Source organism: Schistocerca americana, chromosome 5, assembly GCF_021461395.2.
Source record: "Schistocerca americana isolate TAMUIC-IGC-003095 chromosome 5, iqSchAmer2.1, whole genome shotgun sequence".
Lineage (NCBI taxonomy): Eukaryota > Metazoa > Arthropoda > Insecta > Orthoptera > Acrididae > Schistocerca > Schistocerca americana.
In genome coordinates this window covers 295,339,086-295,356,047 of record NC_060123.1, presented here as the reverse complement: position 1 = coordinate 295,356,047, position 16,962 = coordinate 295,339,086, and the positions used below count along the sequence as shown (strand labels likewise).

The window sequence follows — 16,962 nt, the reverse complement described above, 5'->3', positions numbered from 1 at the left end:
TCCTCTTTTCAGTCCTCGTAGTTGTCTTTGAGTGGCATTATTACGTCACCGGCTCAGTCGAGCACTTACAAATTGTAAAACTGGCATTTGTGTAAATTTTATGTAACAATATTGAGAATTTTAACTGTGGAAAATGAACATTTACATCATTGTATTCGTCAGGCCTTCTGACTTCAGAAACTACTGCGCTTGCAAGTTTTAACTATGGATCGTTTGTCAACGTAATTAGTTTTGGCGTAACCTTCAGAAAAGTCGTTTTTCTTTCACTAAATCAATAACGTTAACGAAACATAGTATGAAGGCTTTCACGACCGGATGAAATATCTTCTGGTAAACCTTGCGGGATGTAAGGTCGTGGTCCATGAAACTCTTCAGCTCCTGACGTTTCGTCCAGTGCTTCGCTGGACATCTTCAGAGGGGTGTTTCTCCTCCGGTGAGTCTTGCCGACTGACGGGTCGACGACGACGACGCACATGGTTGAGGGGTGAACCCTCAGCTGTGAGCGAAGTTCTAGCGCGTTTAAAGCGCTTCTCCTTCTTCATTGACGGGGTGAAAATGTGGGTGTGACATGACGGGTGGTATTTGACCTTGACTGTTGTGCTGGTTTTTTTTTTTTTTTTTTTTTTTTTTTTTTTTTTTTTTTTTTTTTTATAAAATAAAGGAAAGATGAAAGGATAGTAAGAGAGACAGTGAGAGAAATGGAAAACGAAGGGCCGAAGTGACTGGCCGGTGGTTTAAGCTGATGGCTCCGCTACTGCTGTAAAGGCCGCGCGTGGTGTCCGTTACTGAACCTGGCGATGTTGATGGGCAATGTCTTCCATAGCTTCGCTGTCCATCTTCCGCCGACCAGACCGGAACTCTTCCTTCAGGAATACATCGATAATGTCGACTAAGGCATCCCATTGAGAGGGGGTGAAGATGGGGTGCGAATTGAGCAGGGCTATTTCCTTCTTTGTGAGCACTTCCATAAATGCGTCACGGTGCGCAGGGGGAGCGGCCGATGGGGAAGGGAAGGTATGGGCTGGTCTGGCGGAGTGAAGGGATATGGTTGGTCGGCGTAGGGGTAGGACCCATTCTTCAGTGCCGCGGTAATGTCCTTCAGGACAACCTGCACGTTGGTCACGTCAGGAAAAGGCAGGTGAATCCTCCTCTTCTTCGTTGGCTTCTCGGCTTGCGAGGAGACAGGGGGCGCCTTAGCGCCCTTGCTGGCGGCTGCCACCGCGGAGGGTGGCAGCCGAGGCGGCACATCATCCGTGTCCATGGGCGCCACCTCCTGCATTGCTGCGGGAGGGGGAGCGGCTGCCGTTTGCGTGGCCACGTCGACCCCCACCGGACGACTCACAGCGGCGGGTGTTTGCGTGGCTACGGCTACCCCCACCGGACGACTCACGGCAGGGGCGGCGGCGGGAACTGGCGGCTTCTTCTTGTTAGCCCGCAGCTCATCGCGCAGCTGTTGGAGCTGGCGATGGACTGCTGCGAGCTCCTCCTTCAGTGCGGCCCTTTCGGCCGCAAAGGCGGCTTGGAAGCCGGCCACGGCGTGGTCGGTGACGGATTCAAGACGGCGCGGCTCGCACCCCTCGCCGGAGCGGGGGGGCGGGGCGGCCGTCGAGGCGCTTGATGTCGCCGCAGGGCGTGGTGCGGCGGGTAGACGGCGTGACTCGCGGAGGTAGCCGCAGCTACGCGAGTTGGCGGCGTGTGGCCCGCCGCAGTTCGCGCAGCTACAAGCCACCCCACGAGGTTTCGTGCAGCTGCGGGTGTCGTGGGCCGCCGCGCACTTTAAGCACGCGACGGCGTTCTTACACCCGCGCGCGGTGTGCCCCAGCTGCTGGCAGTTGTAGCACTGGAGCATCATCCCTTGCCGCTGGCCTCTCGTGCGCCTTGACTGCCGTTGGCGGCCGCCGGTGAAGCCCAACGCGTTAATCAGGCCTTCTAGTGCGGCGGCGATCTGCTTTCCAGTCATAGCGTTCTCGGAGACGAAGTGCGTCGCAGCGAGTCTAACAGCGGAATGGGGGCCGACTGACGGGTCGGACGTCTGAGAGCGACTTATGTATCGTGGAAGGTGGGCGTGACCAGAGTTACACGTGATATGCAGAGATAACCTTTGTCAGAGATAAAACTTAACTATCGATCGTAACCTTGTCACGGATAAAACTGTCTAGCAATTCTGTAGTGCTACTGTCCAAATATCACTAAGTTTCATGGTCTCTTCTTTCCGATTAAAATTATCCCTATGTTTATATATTTCAATTGCTTCTCTACAAAGCCGTGGGTAATAGTTCGTCGTCGTAGATAAAATTTTTGTTTCGGAAAACTTCACTTGATGATTTCCTGGCTGAAAAGCGTGTTCTGCTACAGCCGATTTATCTGTTTTTCCTAATCGGCAAAGACTTCTGTGTTCTTTTAACCGTGTATTTACGCTTCTTTTTGTTGTTCCAACATAAACTTTACCACATGTACACGGAATTTTATATACGCCACTGGCTGATAGAGGAGCGCGTTTATCTTTTACAGACCGAAGAACATGACAAATTTTCTTCGTTGGTCTAAAAACAGGTCTAATATCATGTTTACTTAAAATCTTTCCAATCTGATCCGTTACTTTCTTTATAAAAGGGAGAGAGACTGTATTCTTCCATCGTTTTTCGGACTTGTCCTTAAGCTTTTTGTTGTTTGGGTGCAGAATTCTGCTTACTTCTTTCTTTGAGTAGCCATTTTTCTCAAAAGCGTGCTTCAGATGTTTTAATTCGTCGTCTAGATACTCCGGCGTGCAAATCCGTCTGGCTCTGTCAACGAGACTTGTAATCACACCTCTTTTTTGTTTTGGATGGTGGTTAGAGTTTTTATGTAAGTATCTGTCTGTGTGCGTTATTTTTCTAAAAATCGGTTGTTTCAAGCTTCCATCCGTCTGTCTCATAACTAAAACATCCAAAAACGGTATTTTGTTATCATTTTCTCTCTCCATGGTAAACTGGATTCTTGGATTTATATTATTAAGGTAATCAAAAAATTCGCCTAAGGCTTCTCTACCATGTGGCCAGACCACAAATGTATCGTCTACATACCGATACCAGCGGGATGGTTTCTTATCTGCTTTTTCCAAGGCTGACTGTTCGAATTTCTCCATGTAGAAATTAGCTACTGCAGGACCCAATGGGTTACCCATTGCTACGCCATTAAGTTGTTCGTAAAACTCATTATTCCACTGGAAATGACTGGAAGTAAGACAGTGTCTGAAAAGAGCAGTCAGATCTTCTGGAAAAATATCCGTTATAAAATCCATAACTTCATTAACTGGAATCATAGTAAATAAAGATACTACATCGAAACTTACTAAAATATCTTCAGGAGTCAGAATTAAACCTTCAATTTTCTCTATAAAATGACGTGAGTCCTTTATATATGAATCCGTTTTTCCTAAATATGGTTGTAAGCGAGTTGTTAGATATTTTGCTATTTCGTACGTAGGAGAATTGATAGCACTAACAATCGGTCTCAGAGGAAGGTCCTTCTTATGTACCTTGGGTAGGCCATAGAGTCTAGGACACATAGCTTCAGTCTTCAATAAAGCTCTTTTTTCTTCTTTTTGAATAGAAGTGGCCGATTTTATCAAATTATTTGTTTTCCGTAGTACGCTGGCTGTAGGATCTTTCTTAAGTTTTTTGTATTGCCCTGCCGTTAAAAGATTCAAAATTTTGCTTTGATAATCTTCTGTATTTAAAACGACCGTAGCATTCCCTTTATCAGCAGGAACAATCACTATGTCTTCATCTGCATTTAAATCTCTCAGAGCCTTTCTTTCGCCATTGGTTAAATTACTTTCCAGAGGTTTACTGCGGCATAATACTCTGGTGGTTTCGATCCGGATTGCATTTGCAGTTTCTTTGGGGAGAGTACGTATACCTGCTTCTACATTTGCAATAATATCCTCAACAGGAACTTTCGGAGGTGTTATAGAGTAGTTTCCTCCTTTTGCAAGAACTGAAATTTCGTCTTGAGATAAAACTCTGTCTGACTTATTAATAACAGTTTCGGACATCACTATATTATTTGTAGTTTCTGCATAAGTTTGTAACTTTTCGAACTTCTTCTTATGCCTTCTAGTAGTCGTTTCCATCATGGTTTCCATAGATCGAAATGTAAGGCAATCTATTTTATTCCATAGGGCTCTCTGTATCTTACTAGCAAGGAATAAATGTAACTGCAGTAACTTACGGTCAACAGAATCCATCTCTCGTCTTGTATAATGTATCCTCTCTCGAAGTAGTGCTGCTTCTGTATAATCAAATATCCGATGAACGCGGGCTGTCTGGAACATCCTCTTCAACTTTAGAAAATTCGGTATGGTAGACGAATCCCTACAACGCAACAAGAATGTTAAAGTACAAATTAAATGCGCTCTCTTCTTACGTAAAATTTCCAGGCGTCTAACTGATTTTGAAAATTGCTCCCCGTAGAGTCTTCTGATCATAGTATGAAGGCTTTCACGACCGGATGAAATATCTTCTGGTAAACCTTGCGGGATGTAAGGTCGTGGTCCATGAAACTCTTCAGCTCCTGACGAAACAGCTGAATACGTTGTTGGTAACAGACCAATCGATAGAGACCAAAGAAGGTCGAATATCGGAAACAGTTCGGGTCTAGTCAAAAATTTTTGTACAGTAGCAGGAGAGAGTGCCCCACGAATAACAAACTGGAAATCTGATGAGGGATAAGTGTGGGTGTGGAGGTGCTTTTGAAGGGCATATTTGCACGTTTTTCTTGAATACTTCGAAAACCGTGGCCTCCAGCGAAAACATTAAATTTACTACAAGAAAGCTCCTGTTGATTTCTACTGTAGGATTAATAGTATGCGTATAGCGATTGAGAGAGTATGTAGGCCAGAATAACAATGCGTGTTGCATAAAACTACAGCTGTAGGGGCAGCTTTATCATCCTGCATATTTCTCCTACAGTCAGGCACGTCCTGTTCACCAGATCTTCTTAGATTCCTTTACGAAATTCGTCACACTTTTTTATTGCTAACCTTGCAGTTAATGATAACACTACCGTGTTTGTATACCGCAACCATCCGTCCGAACGCCATACAATCTGATTCTGTCTACCCAGTCTGCCTGCTTACCTGGGTGGTAACGTGCTCGCCTCCCATGCAAGTGGGCCCGGGTTCGATTCCCGGCCAGGTTGGAGATTTTCTGCGCTTGTGGACTGGGTGTTGTGTAGTCCTCCTCATCATTTCATCTTCATCACCGGTGCGCAAGTCGCCCAATGTGGCGTCGAATGAAATAAGACTAGCACTTGGCGGCCGAACTTCCCCGAATAGGGGCCTCCCGGACAACGACGCCGTACGCTCATTTCATTTCCATTTGTCTGACCCAGTCTGTCAGCGCATAATATAAGACGAAGATGAACACGAGGTATCGGTGTCCAGCTACACTCCGAGCAAGTTCATTAAATTTTTGTGGGAACCTTTGATCCTGAGGTAGCTGGCCAAAATCGTGAGGTGCCAAAGAAACTGGTGCACCTGCCAAATATCGTGTATCGAGTAGCTCCCCCCCCACCCCCACCCGAGCACGAAGAAGTGCCACAGCGCAACGTGGCATGGACTCGACTAATGTCTGAAGTAGTGCTGGAGGGAACTGACACCATGAATCCTACAGGACGTAGCAATGCATCCCAGATACAATCAATAATATTCATGTCTGGGGAGTTTGGTGGCCATCAAGAGTTTTTAAACTCAGAAGAGTGGTCCCGGAGCCACTCTGTAGCAATTCTGGACCTGTGGGATGTCGCATTGTCCTGCTGGAATTGCCCAAGTCCGTTGAAATGTATGATGGACGTGAATGGAGGCAGGTGATCAGACAGGATACTTACATACGTGTCACTTGTCAGAGTCGTATCTAAATGTATCAGGGGCCTCATATCACTCCAACCGCAGGCGCCTCACGCCGTTACAGAGCCCTCACCAACTTGAACAGTTCCCTGCTGACACGCAGAGTCCATAAACTCATGAGGTTGTCTCCATTACCCGTACACGTCCATCCGCTCGATACAATTTGAAACGAGACTCGTTCGACCAGGCAATATGTTTCCAGTCATCAACAGTCCAATGTCGGGCTCAGACGAGGCGTAAAGCAATTTGTCGCGCAGTCATAAAGGGTACACGAGTGGACCTTTGGCTCCGAAAGCCTACGTCGGCGATATTTCGTTGAATGTTTGGCACGCTAACATTTGTTGATAGCTCAGCACTAAAATATGCAGAAATTTGCTGAGGGGTTGCACTTCTGTCATGCTGAACGATTCTCTTCAGTCGTCGTCAGTCCAGTTCGTGCAGGATCTTTTACCGGCAGCAGCGATGTCGGAGATTTGATGTTCTACCGGATTCCTGATATTCATGGTACGCTCGTGAAATGGTCGTACGGGAGAATTCCCACTTCATCGCTACCTCGGAGATGCTGTGTGCCATCTCTCGTGTAACGACTGTAACACCACTTTAAAACCCACTTAAACCTTGACACCCTGCCATTGTAGCAGCAGTAACCGATCTAACAACTGTACCAGACACTTGTTGTCTTATATAGGCGTTGCCGACCGCAGCGCCGTATTTTGCCTACTTACATACTCTGTATTTGAATGCGTATGTCTATACCAGTTTCTTTGGCGCTTCAATGTAGTTTTCCGATGGAGGTTTCTGACCATCTGATTATACTATAAGGATATGGGCTGCTACTCTTAACAGCGCTTGTGCCAAATCCTTCATCAGCGGCAATTTGTCCATTTCTTTGACACCTTTCATATTTATCACACATTGTCTACGACCTCCCTGACCTACGGACGAATTCGCTAAATCGCTTTGACAGTGGTCGAATCTAGGTAGCGTGCACAAATCGCGAAGGATTCACAATTGATTTCAACGCCAGAAAATATTTCTCCAATCGATCTTTCTGACCACCTCGTATTAGTGGTGTAGCTTACACTACGTTACCACTGACCGCTGTAACTAGCTGATTTACTCACTTTTGTACAGGGAGGACATGTGGTTAGAAAATTGTTAACGAATGTCCCCAGTTCGTTGTCTAGATCGCAGGGCTGTGGGTTCGATTCCTGGCCGGGTCGGAGATTTTCTTCGCTCGGGGAGGGTATCTGTGTAGTCCTAATCATTTCGCGTCACCTGTATCACGAAGACGCGCCAGCCGCCGAAGTGACGTCAAATGGAAAGACTTGCACCAATCGGCCAGTAATGCCATATGAGCATTTTATTTTTCATTTGTTTGTCAAATAGTGCAGGAAGATTTGAAAAGCGTCAGTGGTTGGTGGGAGGACTGACAGCTGACCCTCAAGAGAAGAAATGTGAATAAACTGCAGCTACAGGAGGGTAAAATATATTTTGTGTCGCAACCGCTTTCTTCAGCCGCTATGTGATTCTTATTTCTAGGAGCCAAAACCAACGATGACACAAAATACATTTATAAACTGGATCTATTAGTTACTGCTACTGTTGCAGGTAACCGTGTCCACGTCGAAGAACATGGTGAGCAAAATAATAATAAGCAAATATAATGTTCGTAAATACAACAAAAGATCCGATCTTGTTTGTGTATACTTTCTGGAATGATTCACTGGAATAAGACACAGCTTAAAGTGGACTAACAACATAAATCTGTCAGCGTTAATTTTGGAGAAACTGTCTTAATGGGACAGAGAAGATTCAAAAAGGGCCGCACGATTCGTAACGAGTTTGTATAGTCAGCGCGAGAACACCCAACAAACTCCAATGAGAGATGGTATAAGAAGGAAGTTCTGTACGGTGGAGTGGTTTAATAATTCCAACAGCCCACGCTCCAATACCTCTGCCAACTTGAATCGATCACAGCAACAAAAATTCAAGACTTTTCAGGTCCATCGCAGAATATGTACGCGAATACGCCCAGTCTCGCAACTGAACTCTGCTCTTCACAAATACAGTTCCATATTCTCCATTGCTTTGCCATCTTGCTCTTTCACCTTCTCCAGACTCAAGTTTGTTATGTCTGTTGCGTAGCTGGGCAGTGCAGATGACTGATGAGTGTGCATTACGCGAGGTGTAATAGAAATGAGTGAAAGTAAAAGTGAAACGTCCCCTTTCAACAATTTTACATGACTGTGCTTAACCTGACACACAATATTTTTAGCGCAACGCAATCTGACTTTCAAAATTTCCTACTAAAGAATGGCCCTGACAAACATTAAACTATACCTTTCACAAATCACTTACCTCACAAAAATCTTCGCTGCTCAAGCTACTGCAATACAGCGAGCGCCACTACTGCCAGCTAAATAAAAGATTCAAACTACTGAAGGCACTAACTACTGATAGTGATAGTTAGCAAATGAAAGATATTAATAGAGAACAAACAATGTATTTACCTTGATATCATCATATATAAATATATCAGTTCATGAAAAATTACAAAACTCCGCCATCTCTCTCCCCACATCCACCACTGCTGGCGGCTCACCTCCAACTGCGCAACGCTACGCGCTGTTCACATCCAGCTGCCGCTGCCCAACACTACAATGGCAGACAACAATGCAAACTAGCGACAGACTGCACACAGCACACCCAGTGATTTTCATATTGAGCGCTACGTAACGTTGCCAATAAGAAAACATAAACAGCCTACTTACATAGCCCCCATGCTCCCCACAAAAATTTTTTACAAATGGTGTTGGGCACTGGCCAATACAGATTTGACAAAAATTTTTCACAATTACAGTAACAAAGACATAAAATGCACACACTTATTGATACAATGTTGGTCAAAAGCTAAAATTTTCTCACAGTCCATAATGACAGTCCACATTGTTCATCACAGTAAAAATGCAGAGTTTTTCTCAAAGTCCAAGCAGTAAAAGAAAATGCACATAGAAGTAGTGGATTTCCATGCAGTCTTGAAGAAGTAGTGTTGACCTTCCAACGGAAAGACAGTGCTGACTCTCGACATGCAGACAGGTAATGGGTCACAACAGAGCAAACCCACAGCAGAGTCATTCGAAGTTTGGAAGAATATTGGTAGGTAGGTCATCACAGAGCAGACCCACTGTAGTCCTGGTAGAGATTACGGTATTGGTGGGCCACCAGAGGTGCAGACCCACTGTAGTCCTTGTAGAGATAATGGCAATGGTGCGCCATCAAAGATGCAGACCCACTGTAGTCCTTGTAGAGATAATGGTAATGGTGGGCCATCAAAGATGCAGACCCACTGTAGTCCTTGTAGAGATAATGGTAATGGTGGGCCATCAAAGATGCAGACCCACTGTAGTCCTTGTAGAGATGGCCAGCAGCCATCTGTTGCGATTCTGCAGGTGCACATTCACCATCAAAGAGTCTTGCGGAGAATATGGCAAGTCCATAAACCACCACTTGTGCACTCACAAAGTTTTTGGAATTGTCCTTAGAACCAGCAATGCTGTTATCCAGTCCCTTGCTGAATTATTAACACACGTGCAAACACTATCAGTCCCTACTTCTCACATATTGTCCATATACTATGACCAACAGAAACGTGTGCAGTGAAATGTAACTAACAAGTTAATAATAAGATGAACAGGTGACAATTACAATTTTATAAATTTACAACATGAAAATACAATTACAAAGGTACAAATACATCATTAAAGAACATGACAATACAGATAACATTTGTAGTAAAACAGGCTTTACAAAAGAATAGAAATAGACATATACATCAGTGTTACAAAAATAGTGACATAAGTACATACATAAAATAATGAGAATAGTTTTCGAAACATTAATTTCACACATGAACATTGAAACAGAACAGAATTGTAAACAACTTCACAAAGAAAATAACATATTCTTAATGCAACTTATATTTGAGGATAACAGTATTCCTCCTCATAGTGAATATAGCTTAGTATTAGAAGAGAAAAAAATTCTATGAAACAGTACACAGAGACAGGAAGAAAACAAATACACAAGGGTACACAAACACGTACTGGGATAACACAATAGGAAAGGACAGGGTTCGTTTTCAGTGTAACATTTGGTACTGCAGTCCAACCCAAAACTTCATTCTATAGATCTTTCGTCTTATTTCAACCTTTGCTTCCACCAAAAAAATCTTATCCAAGCATGCTTTCTGTATTCTGTTCATATTTCTTTCAAAATAATTATTTCTGATTGTACAATACTCATTTGGGCCCAAATCCTTTTTATATAACTTCGCAATGCATTCTTTACCTATTCTCCATAGTCAGTTTCTCATATAGTCTACCCCCTCTTAAGCTAACTTAAATCTACTGAGCTCAGATGCTAAACTAAGGGACGAGGCAATGCAGCAGCACGTAAAACAATTATTATAAACAGCAATGAAAAAAATGGAAAATTGCAAAGCAAGCTAGAGTATAAATTAGCAAAAGTCAAATTCAATAACACTATGCCTGGCAAACAGCAGCAACTTATACCTAAACATGACATAGCGCAAGCAGAAAAAATATTACACTAAAATGGCCGTGTCTAATACCTATGTCACATCTTAACATTAGAGTGATGCATCACAATTTATTCTACAAAAGAAATTACCAAGTACTTGAAAAGAAAATTATGTGTTACTGTTATTAGTTCCTTCTTATTGTTCTTTCCTTTCCAAGTGCTCCTTTTTTTAAAGAATGTGGATCATAAAATAATTATTTAATAGATCTGTTGACAGAAAGTGTTCACATTAGCAAATGCATTTTATTTTATAAAAGCAATGCTGCAACACAGCTGAAACCAGATATCAAGTGAAATAAGCAACTACGAAAAGCAAAGTATAAAAATATCATTCAGTAGTCATGTGACATTTCATAAGTTAGTAGAAATTCTCTCAACTCTCGTAGAAAGACGCTTGTCGTAATCAGGTGTGCAGATGTAAAAATATTTCCGAGGATAATGGCCTCCCCTTTTTTTTTTCTACCTGTGCCGCTGAAAAGGGCTCGCAATAATGGCTTTTTCTCCAGGCGTCTGACACAGGTGGGTGCCCGCGACGCATTACGTGCAGGTGGTCACTTAACTTTCGTACGGAAATATTTACGACAGCAGTTTCTGCTACCGTGGCAGTCATATAAAAATATTTCACAGGTCAAGAATTAGCGTTGCAAATCTGTAGAAACAAAATCCTATAAATATAAGTGTCCAAAAAATTTTCGTCTGCATTGTAATACATTCATGCATATACACACACATTTCATAACTCTTAAAGTACGATTCTTGGTTTCCAACAACCTTTTCATAAATCAGAGTCCCTAACCCCTACTCCTTATTCCTTACCTTATTACACATATACATATTCATATTCATCAATACATCTTCAATATTTCATCATAATAGCTACATAGCATAATCAGATTCCTCATATAGCATCAGCTTATTTATCATAAACATACCTCAACAGCATAGTACACATCGTCGTCGTAATAATATCATAACATCTTAGTCAACTCTCAAAATCGTCGTAGCTTCCTCCAATAATTTCAAAACCTAAAAAAAATTCTCTGCTCATTTCAATAGTGTCATCTACCTCAAACGTACTTTAAAATCATGCTCCCTTACCAAATATATCATTCAAATCTCTCATAGTATCACAATGGTTCCGAAAAAATATGAACAGTTTACAAAGTACAGACAAAATACAGTTTCATAAGTGTGAAGTTATCCAACCGTGTAATTGCGTAAACATGTGTCACTGATGCAGTAAAATAAATGTTTGTCTCTCTCAGTTAAATAATCAGATAGCTGTGTAATTTGTGTGTTAGAGAAATATGGTACCGAAGTGTAAAGTTGTATAATCAAATACCATATTAGCTAGGGTTCCTTGTGCTTGCCAAACACATGGTACACAAAGTAGGCGTGTACCCCCCTGAGGATTTATGTAATTATACCCTCAGGTGTTACAGATTACAGCAATGAAATGAAATATATCACGGAAAACTTTCTTTGTAATTCAAAAAATCTTTGAAAATAAGTGTTTTAAGTATAAGATTAATCACTCACATGCGTGTCCTGTAGCGCTAAATGCGCGTCTTGCTGTAAGATAATTCTGTGGAACTGTCGTAGTTATCGTCCTCTGTAAGCTAAGTTCTGCAGAAGTCAATGTACTTACCTCATGATACACAAAAGTGAAATGCTTTGCGTATAGATATCTTAGTTATTATGCTTATTGGCGTGATGAAGAAAGTACTGTACAGTAACGTATTGTTATGCCACGAAAAAGGCTGTCTCATTGTTGCTATACCACAAAAGTTACTACTAAAACATGTTTTTCTTTCCAGAAGAATTCAGAAAACTGTGCAGATATAAAACAGATACACCGCAAAAGCAACATTGTAAATTGTCACTCATTAGTAGCGTCGTGATAAAAATCGTGTAGCTGTCACATAAACTAACCTCTGTGTCATCTGGTATCTCACATAAAGTACTTTAAATTCAGAATGTATTTTCAAATAAACCAAAATGTTGCATTAAAATCTCATTAGCAGTACTGGTAAATGTTCTAAGTATGTGAGCCTTATAGTCGTTCCATAATCGTGCAACAAACAAGCAAGAATGTACACACAATAACACTGTGACGTCTGTTCACTATAACAATGCATTCGTCATTTCTGTTTAAATAAGTTCTCTTGGTTCTTGACTGGATATTTCACTTCAAACATTGTTACATGTTAACAGATTCTAAATCTGACAAAGCATATTAGTAATGTGAAGCGAAAAATTTTATGACAAAGACTAAGTTAAAAAGCAGATTATCTTTCAATAAACGGTTTTACATGTGAAATGTGGTGTAAACCTTTACTCTTCCTAGTACGCAGAGTTTCAACTTCAACGCAATTATCATGTGGTATACGTCGGATTCTGTAAGGTCCATTGTAAACTAGAAAGAATTTGTGACTCAAGTGTTTCTTTTTATGTGACAATGAATGAGCTTTAATGAGAACCTTCTGACCAATATACAATTTCTTTGCATTTGCTTTACCGTGTAGTTTTCTCCTTTTGTCTGCTGCAGATTTTATATTTTTAAGAGCCAAATCAATTATGTCTTTGTGTCGAAGTTTACGTGTATTTGGGAAAGGTACAAGCTCTCTGATTCTGTTCGGTGGTTCTTCATTCTTCAATACAAGAGTAGGTGGTAAAGCAGTGGAATCATGAGGCATTTCATTCAGCACGTTTTGAAATAAGTGTAAATATCTGTCCCAATGCTGATGCTTTCTGTGACAATAAAGCCTGCAAAGCTTATTGATTTCTTTCATAATCCGTTCGGAGGGGTTACAATGTGGTGAGTACAATGAAATAAAAACAGGTTTGATTTTATGGTTGCGAAGCATGCGTGACCAAACAGCAGATCTAAATTGCGGTCCGTTATCTGAAATGACTTTAGCAACGTGGCCGACTTCACGTAAGAAATTTTTAACAAAGGCGTTGGATACAGACCGTCCAGTGGCTTTACGTAACGGTGTGAAAGAAACAAATTTTGAAGTAAGTTCAACAGCGACTAGAACGTACGAAAATCCATTGGATGTTCTGACAAGCGGTCCCAAGAGATCAACAGCAGCAAATTCTTTTAATTTAGAAGGAATAATAGGAAACAACGGAGCACGATGTGAGACAGTAGATGGTTTCGCCTTTTGACAAAGTTTACAAATAGACAAGACTCTTCGAATTCTTTTTTCCATATTGTTAAAATAACAAGTCGTTCGAAGAATATGATAACATTTTCGTGGACCAAAATGTGCGTAGCTGAAATGAATGTACCAAATGAGCTTATTAACAAAATCGTCTGGAATGCAAAGTACCCATAGCTTGTCATCAACAGTGCAGCGTTTGAAGAGTATGTTGTTTCTAACCAGGTAATAATGCCGAATCTGTGTGTGTGTCTTTTCATGCCATTTGCTCTTGATGTCTTTCCAAATCGGATCTTTATCTTGTTCATGAGCAATGTCCTTTAAAGATGTGGTGATGAAGTTTTCAAAGGCGACTTTCTGAATGTAAAGAATACTGAAATTTTTCTCGAGGTTGCCTTCTGTGTTACTTTTCTCAAGCCCAGCCGGTGCGCGTGACAGTGCGTCCGCAACAATGTTCTCCTTGCCGGGAATGTAGACTATTGTGAAGCGGAATTCTTGCAGAAACAATGCCCAACGTTTTAACCTGTCATGATTTAATTTTGAAGACATAAGAAATTGTAATGCACGATGATCACTGTATACTTTTACGTGCTTACCAGAAAGAAAGAAACGGAATTTGTTAAATGCCCAAACGATAGCTAAAGCTTCTAATTCAGTAACGGAATAATTTTTTTTCATATTTTGTTAGCACTCGGCTAGCAAAAGCAATGGTTTTCTGAACAGTAGTGTCATTTTCTATGGCTTCTTGAAATAAATGGGCACCAAGACCGACTTTAGAAGAATCCGTGCTAAGGCAGAAATCTTGTGACAGATCTGGATGAGCTAGTATTGGTGCGTTAAGTAGCGATTCTTTCAAAGAATTGAATTCCAACTGTGCTTGTTCGTCCCAGTTCCAAATAGTATTTTTTCCAGTGAGAGAACAAAGTTTTGGTGTAACAAGAATTTGCATATTCAGAAAACGACGGTAAAAATTTACGAGACCTAGAAAACTGCGGACTTGTCTTTTTGTGGATGGAACTGGAATGGCTCTGATTGCTTCTAACTTTTCAGGATCCGGCTGAATGCCTTCAGAAGAAATAATATGTCCCAAAAACTTCACCTTTGTCCTACCGAATTCAGACTTTTCCAAGTTAACTGTAATTCCAGATTCTGCAAAAATATGTAACACGCTGTTGAGGATGCGATTGTGTTGTTCCCATGAGGCTTCTGCTATCAGAATATCGTCCACATATAAGGTGATGTGACGTTTTAAGAACTCAGGTAATATGGAATTTAGCCCGCGAATGAATGCTGCTGAAGAAATGTTCAAACCAAAGGGAAGTTTCCGAAACTGATAACAAACGCCGAAACAAAGGAAAGCTGTGTATTTTCTACATTCTGGATGAAGTTCGATCTGATAAAAGCTGGATCTGAGATCAATGGAAGACAACACTTTTACACCATTAAAATTTTGAAGAAGTTCTTCCAACGTTTGCGGCCTGTCGGTTTCAGGAATAATGATCGTATTGATTTGTCTCGAATCTAAGACAAGCCTGATCGATCCATTTTTCTTCTCAACAACATGTAATGGATTGTTGTATGAGCTTACTGCAGGCTCAATAATGCCCTCGTCAAGCATAGATTGTATTTCTGTTCTAACACGGTCCCTATAATGTGCTGGAATTACATATGGTCTAACACAAAATTTAGTATGCTCACGAACACGAAATTGGTATTGAAATCCCTTGATTGTTCCTGTTTTATGAGTAAAAACTGTGGAATGTGCTTGTAAAATCTCAAAAAGGTCCTGCCTATCAGTGTCATTACAATTCTCAATTGTTTGAATTTTATTCTGAATTAACTTATTAGTGTCAAATGCGCCGTCGATATCATCCCTGTCAGTACTTGCAGAGTGATTGTTAGTGTCTAGTTCCGTAGAAAAGTCCGAACTGTTGTCTAACAGAAGGTAAAGCCGATTAATTTCCTCGTCATGGTTTGAGAGCCAATCTTCAAATTTCAAAGCTACTGACTTACCTTCTTTTTCTAAACTTATTTCAGCATCGTGAAAGCTTAAGATTGCTTTGTATTCATTTAAAAAGTCTACTCCCAGTATAATTTCCGTCGACAATAATGGAACAATAAGAAAGCTCATAGAGAAGCTGTGGCTTTGACAAAAGAATTCTAAGTTGGTTTGTTGGCGTACATCTACACTTTTTCCAAAGATTGCACCTTGTAATTTAATCTTACGTAACGGAAGTGTGGGACAATCGTTCGATTTGTTGCATTTGCTAAAGGCTGTTTCACTAATTACTGAAATGGGACTGCCAGAGTCAAGTACTGCCGTAAATTTTACATCATTTACTGTAATGTGAATCACAGGATATGCAATGTTGTTATGTTTTATGTCGTGTTCCTGGAGTAAGATGTCCCTAATGTCTTCCATTTTTACGTAATTACTAGCTACGGCAGCTGCGTCGTCAGTTTCATAAGTATGTTTTGTGGCTGCCAGCGGTGTGAGTCATTGCCTATTGTCTCTTTGTTGGCGCGCGTCGTTATTGGGATTTGGAGACCTAACTTCCACAAATTCGCCTTGCCGAGAGGGCCCAGCTCTGTTTAAAGCTCGCCAGTTCTGATGAAATTCACGTCTGTCGTTTTGTCGGTAGTTTACATAGTTTCTTGTTTGTCGGTCATGTGGTGGAGAATTTCTCCCTGAATCGTAACTCTGCGCCGAACTGTTGCGTCTGAAGTTATTCTGCCTCCCTTGATAATACTTGTTTTGATTCCCATATTGTCTGTTTCTCTTATTGTCTCTGTCATATTCATTACTACGGAAATGCGATCTTTCTCTGTAACTATTATTACTCTGCCAGTGGTTGTCATATGGGTGGTGTCTGTTTTGGTCACGATATGTGTTGTGAGAATAGCCTTGTCGTGTCCAGTTATTATTTCTTTCATCGTGGAATTGTGACAGATGTGACCTGTAATTGTTGTGCTCCTGTTTCCGCGTTCCCCGATTGTCATTGTCAATTTCCAATTCTTGTAACAGACCCTGAAAAGCTTCAATGTCATCTTTGCAACGTCCTGCTAAAATAATATGTCGTAAATGTTCAGGCAATTTGAGTAAGCAAATGCGGATGAGTTCTGAGGGGCTGTATGGGTTTGAAAGATACTGATTCTTATGCAACATGTCTTCAAAATATTTGACAAGACTGGAAAATTCAGATTGTTCGAAATGTTTCATCATTATGATACCATGCTTTACGCGGTCTTGTGTGGCTTGAGACCAATATGCTGAGAGGAAGGCATGGTAAAATTCTCCTTCACTGTGGC

The 16,962-nt window shown here is 41.4% G+C and overlaps 1 protein-coding gene across 1 annotated transcript; it reads right to left on the bottom strand.

Moving 5' to 3' along the window:
• Positions 1 to 940: 940 nt before the first annotated feature.
• LOC124616325 (calphotin-like) lies at positions 941 to 1,960 on the bottom strand. Its single transcript, XM_047144630.1, has one exon. The coding sequence runs from the start codon at positions 1,958 to 1,960 to the stop codon at positions 941 to 943; it is 1,020 nt and encodes a 339-aa protein (XP_047000586.1).
• Positions 1,961 to 16,962: the final 15,002 nt, after the last annotated feature.

What these genes read in the sequence shown, in the direction of transcription:
- LOC124616325 (XM_047144630.1), bottom strand. Translation starts at nt 1,960, where the DNA reads ATGACTGGAAAGCAGATCGCCGCCGCACTAGAAGGCCTGATTAACGCG.